The 2,449-nt window shown below is 31.7% G+C and overlaps 1 protein-coding gene across 1 annotated transcript in view; it reads left to right on the forward strand.

The window, feature by feature from the left end:
- Positions 1-1,765, forward strand: part of KLHL2 (kelch-like family member 2) — a 98,788-nt gene extending 97,023 nt beyond the window's left edge. Inside the window, exon 13 of the mRNA XM_008589616.1 lies at positions 651-1,765. Within this exon, the coding sequence (XP_008587838.1) occupies positions 651-679 (29 nt within the window). The 3' untranslated portion in view covers positions 680-1,765. The remainder of the gene's footprint in view (positions 1-650) is intronic.
- Positions 1,766-2,449: the final 684 nt, after the last annotated feature.

The raw sequence follows: 2,449 nt of genomic DNA on the forward strand, positions 1-2,449 counted from the left end.
AAAGGTACCAATAACATTTCCATTTAGTTAACATAGAGTGTTCAAATTTAAACACAGAACCGTCTTTAATACTTAGTTGAACTTCCCATTGTAAATGAAAATATAATGAATTTAATCAGAGAAAGCCTAGCTCACTTGATGAAAACATGAATTTGTGCATTAGTGTGGCCTCCAAGCACATCTATCTGTTGTCAGCAAACAAGTCGAGGGTCTAATGAAGTTGGAGCACTGTTAGCTGATTCTGACAGAGGCACCAGGAACAGTTGTGTGAGGTCAGTTTCTTTCCTGATCCCTTCCAAACTCTGATGTTTCATGATTCTCTCTGAATCTATCAGTTAAAGATTTGTCTCAAAACTTTGAAAGCTTTTCTTAATATTTAATCTCAGTCTATTAAAGTAACAAAGTCAACTACTTATGTCAAATANTAGTTCTGGATTAAATACTCTGATGTAGTTTTGGTTTATAACTAACAGAGATTTCACTGTCAATTAGATTCAGATGATTATACTACTAAAGTTTAAGAAAGAGATTCTGAAACATCATGATTTGTGCAGTTCCTGTTGCTTTAGTAATAAAGAATACGTTATTTTTCCTAGATATGCAAAATGCTGCCTGTGATTTCTGTTTTATTTTTTCATTTCTTTGCTTAGGGGTCACAGTTATTGATAAACCATTATGAGACTGAAGGACTTTTTGGCATATTTACACGTGAGAAACAGGCTTCAACAAGTATTTCTGAAGTGACTGAGAATCTAGCACTTCTCCACTTGTAGCTGCACTTTAGGTCTCAGCAGAAGATAAGATCGTCTGCCTTTATAGGCCTCGGATATGAAGATTATTTTTGGTAGAAGCACCGTGTAGGCTTTTTCTGCAATGAGCAGCAGCTGACTGAATTTTAATAAGAACCCTGGACTGCAGTACTTATTCTGTAGTCTTTAGACAACAGTTGCTTTCATAAAGGCTCGTTCTTCTCATCCTTGAGTGACTATGGATTATTTTGTGAAAGAGGATAAAGTAATGTGTGTTCTTGTAAAATTAAATTTGATCTTTTCTTCCTCTACTGTAAATCTGTATACCCAGGAACTGAAAATCTTTGAACAGGTATTAAAATCTACGTAAGTATACAAAGTAGTCGAGGGATAAAACTGTTTGCTTTTATAAAATATCTTTGATTACATGAATATTATAAATTGTGTGCATATGTTGTGTCTATATGCTTTTCTTTAAATATGTTTGAAAAGATGTTTGAAACTTGATTATACTATTTATAATTGGCAGAGTACTTTGAATTATGCCAGTACTACATTGTAAAACAGAGTTGTATTTTTTGATATTTAACAATGCTTAACACTTTAAAATGCCACTTCTGAGGAATGAACATGGTGTAACACACTTGAATATGTGTGATGCCAAACTTTTTTAAGTAAAATATAAATTATGTTTATTTATTGTTTTCTTTAGTTTAATCTTGGTTTTGTTTTGGTGTGTATTTTTAATTTTTAAAGTAACACTTTGGCATGAACATTACTGCAGGTTTTTGATGAATACAATGAATGTATGGAATTCAACTGAATTTGCATGGTCTTAAGAATTTTTTTCTGTGTGTATAAATTTAGCTGCTATTAACAGAAGAGAGAACTCTCTGTGAGTAGCCATGTGTGTTGATCAGATACAACTTTTCTGAGATCTTCAATTAATCTCACTTTAAAAATGACCAAAACATGTCTTTCTTGAATTATCTTTGAATAAAAGTTTGTATATTAGTTTCACAGTGTCCTTCATTTTTATCTATTTAATTTGATGTTAAGACACTTGCCTTAGTTTTTCTGTTCTTTTGTAAAATTTGCCTTTCCTGACTTCATAAATCTATATTTTCAATTTGTTGCCAAACTAACCTGTAAGATAAGTGTGTTTGAATCAATAACTGAAGTCACTGAAAATTGTTCTTCAAGAAAAAGTAATCTCAAAAAAAAAAAGAAAGAGAAAAAGAAGAATAAGAAAATTAAAAAGGAAAAAAAAAAAAAAAAGAAAAGAAAAAGTAATCTCAACCATCAAGGAAAAATCTCTCAAAGATTGGTGAAATTTAAACTTTATATTTCTGTTTCTGATATGGGCAGGATGCGGGATAAAGATAAAACAAATAATTGTACCACAACGAAAGTCAAAGGAAAAATACCTACTCTAAATCAACTGAGAAATAAATTGTGATTTTGATACCAAATAAAAGGGATTGAAGAAATGGGAGTGGGGTCGGATGACTGCGGTGCTGGACACAGTAGAGAAAGGGAAAGGGACGGAAGAAAATGATCGGATATTGTGGCCATTCTGCAGGAAAAGAATTTTAAAAATTAATGTGAGTTGTTGTCAGAACAGTTCATAATCAAGAGGAAAGGTACCAATAACATTTCCATTTAGTTAACATAGAGTGTTCAAATTTAAACACAGAACC

This window comes from Galeopterus variegatus, unplaced genomic scaffold (assembly GCF_000696425.1).
Source record: "Galeopterus variegatus unplaced genomic scaffold, G_variegatus-3.0.2 Scaffold5555, whole genome shotgun sequence".
Lineage (NCBI taxonomy): Eukaryota > Metazoa > Chordata > Mammalia > Dermoptera > Cynocephalidae > Galeopterus > Galeopterus variegatus.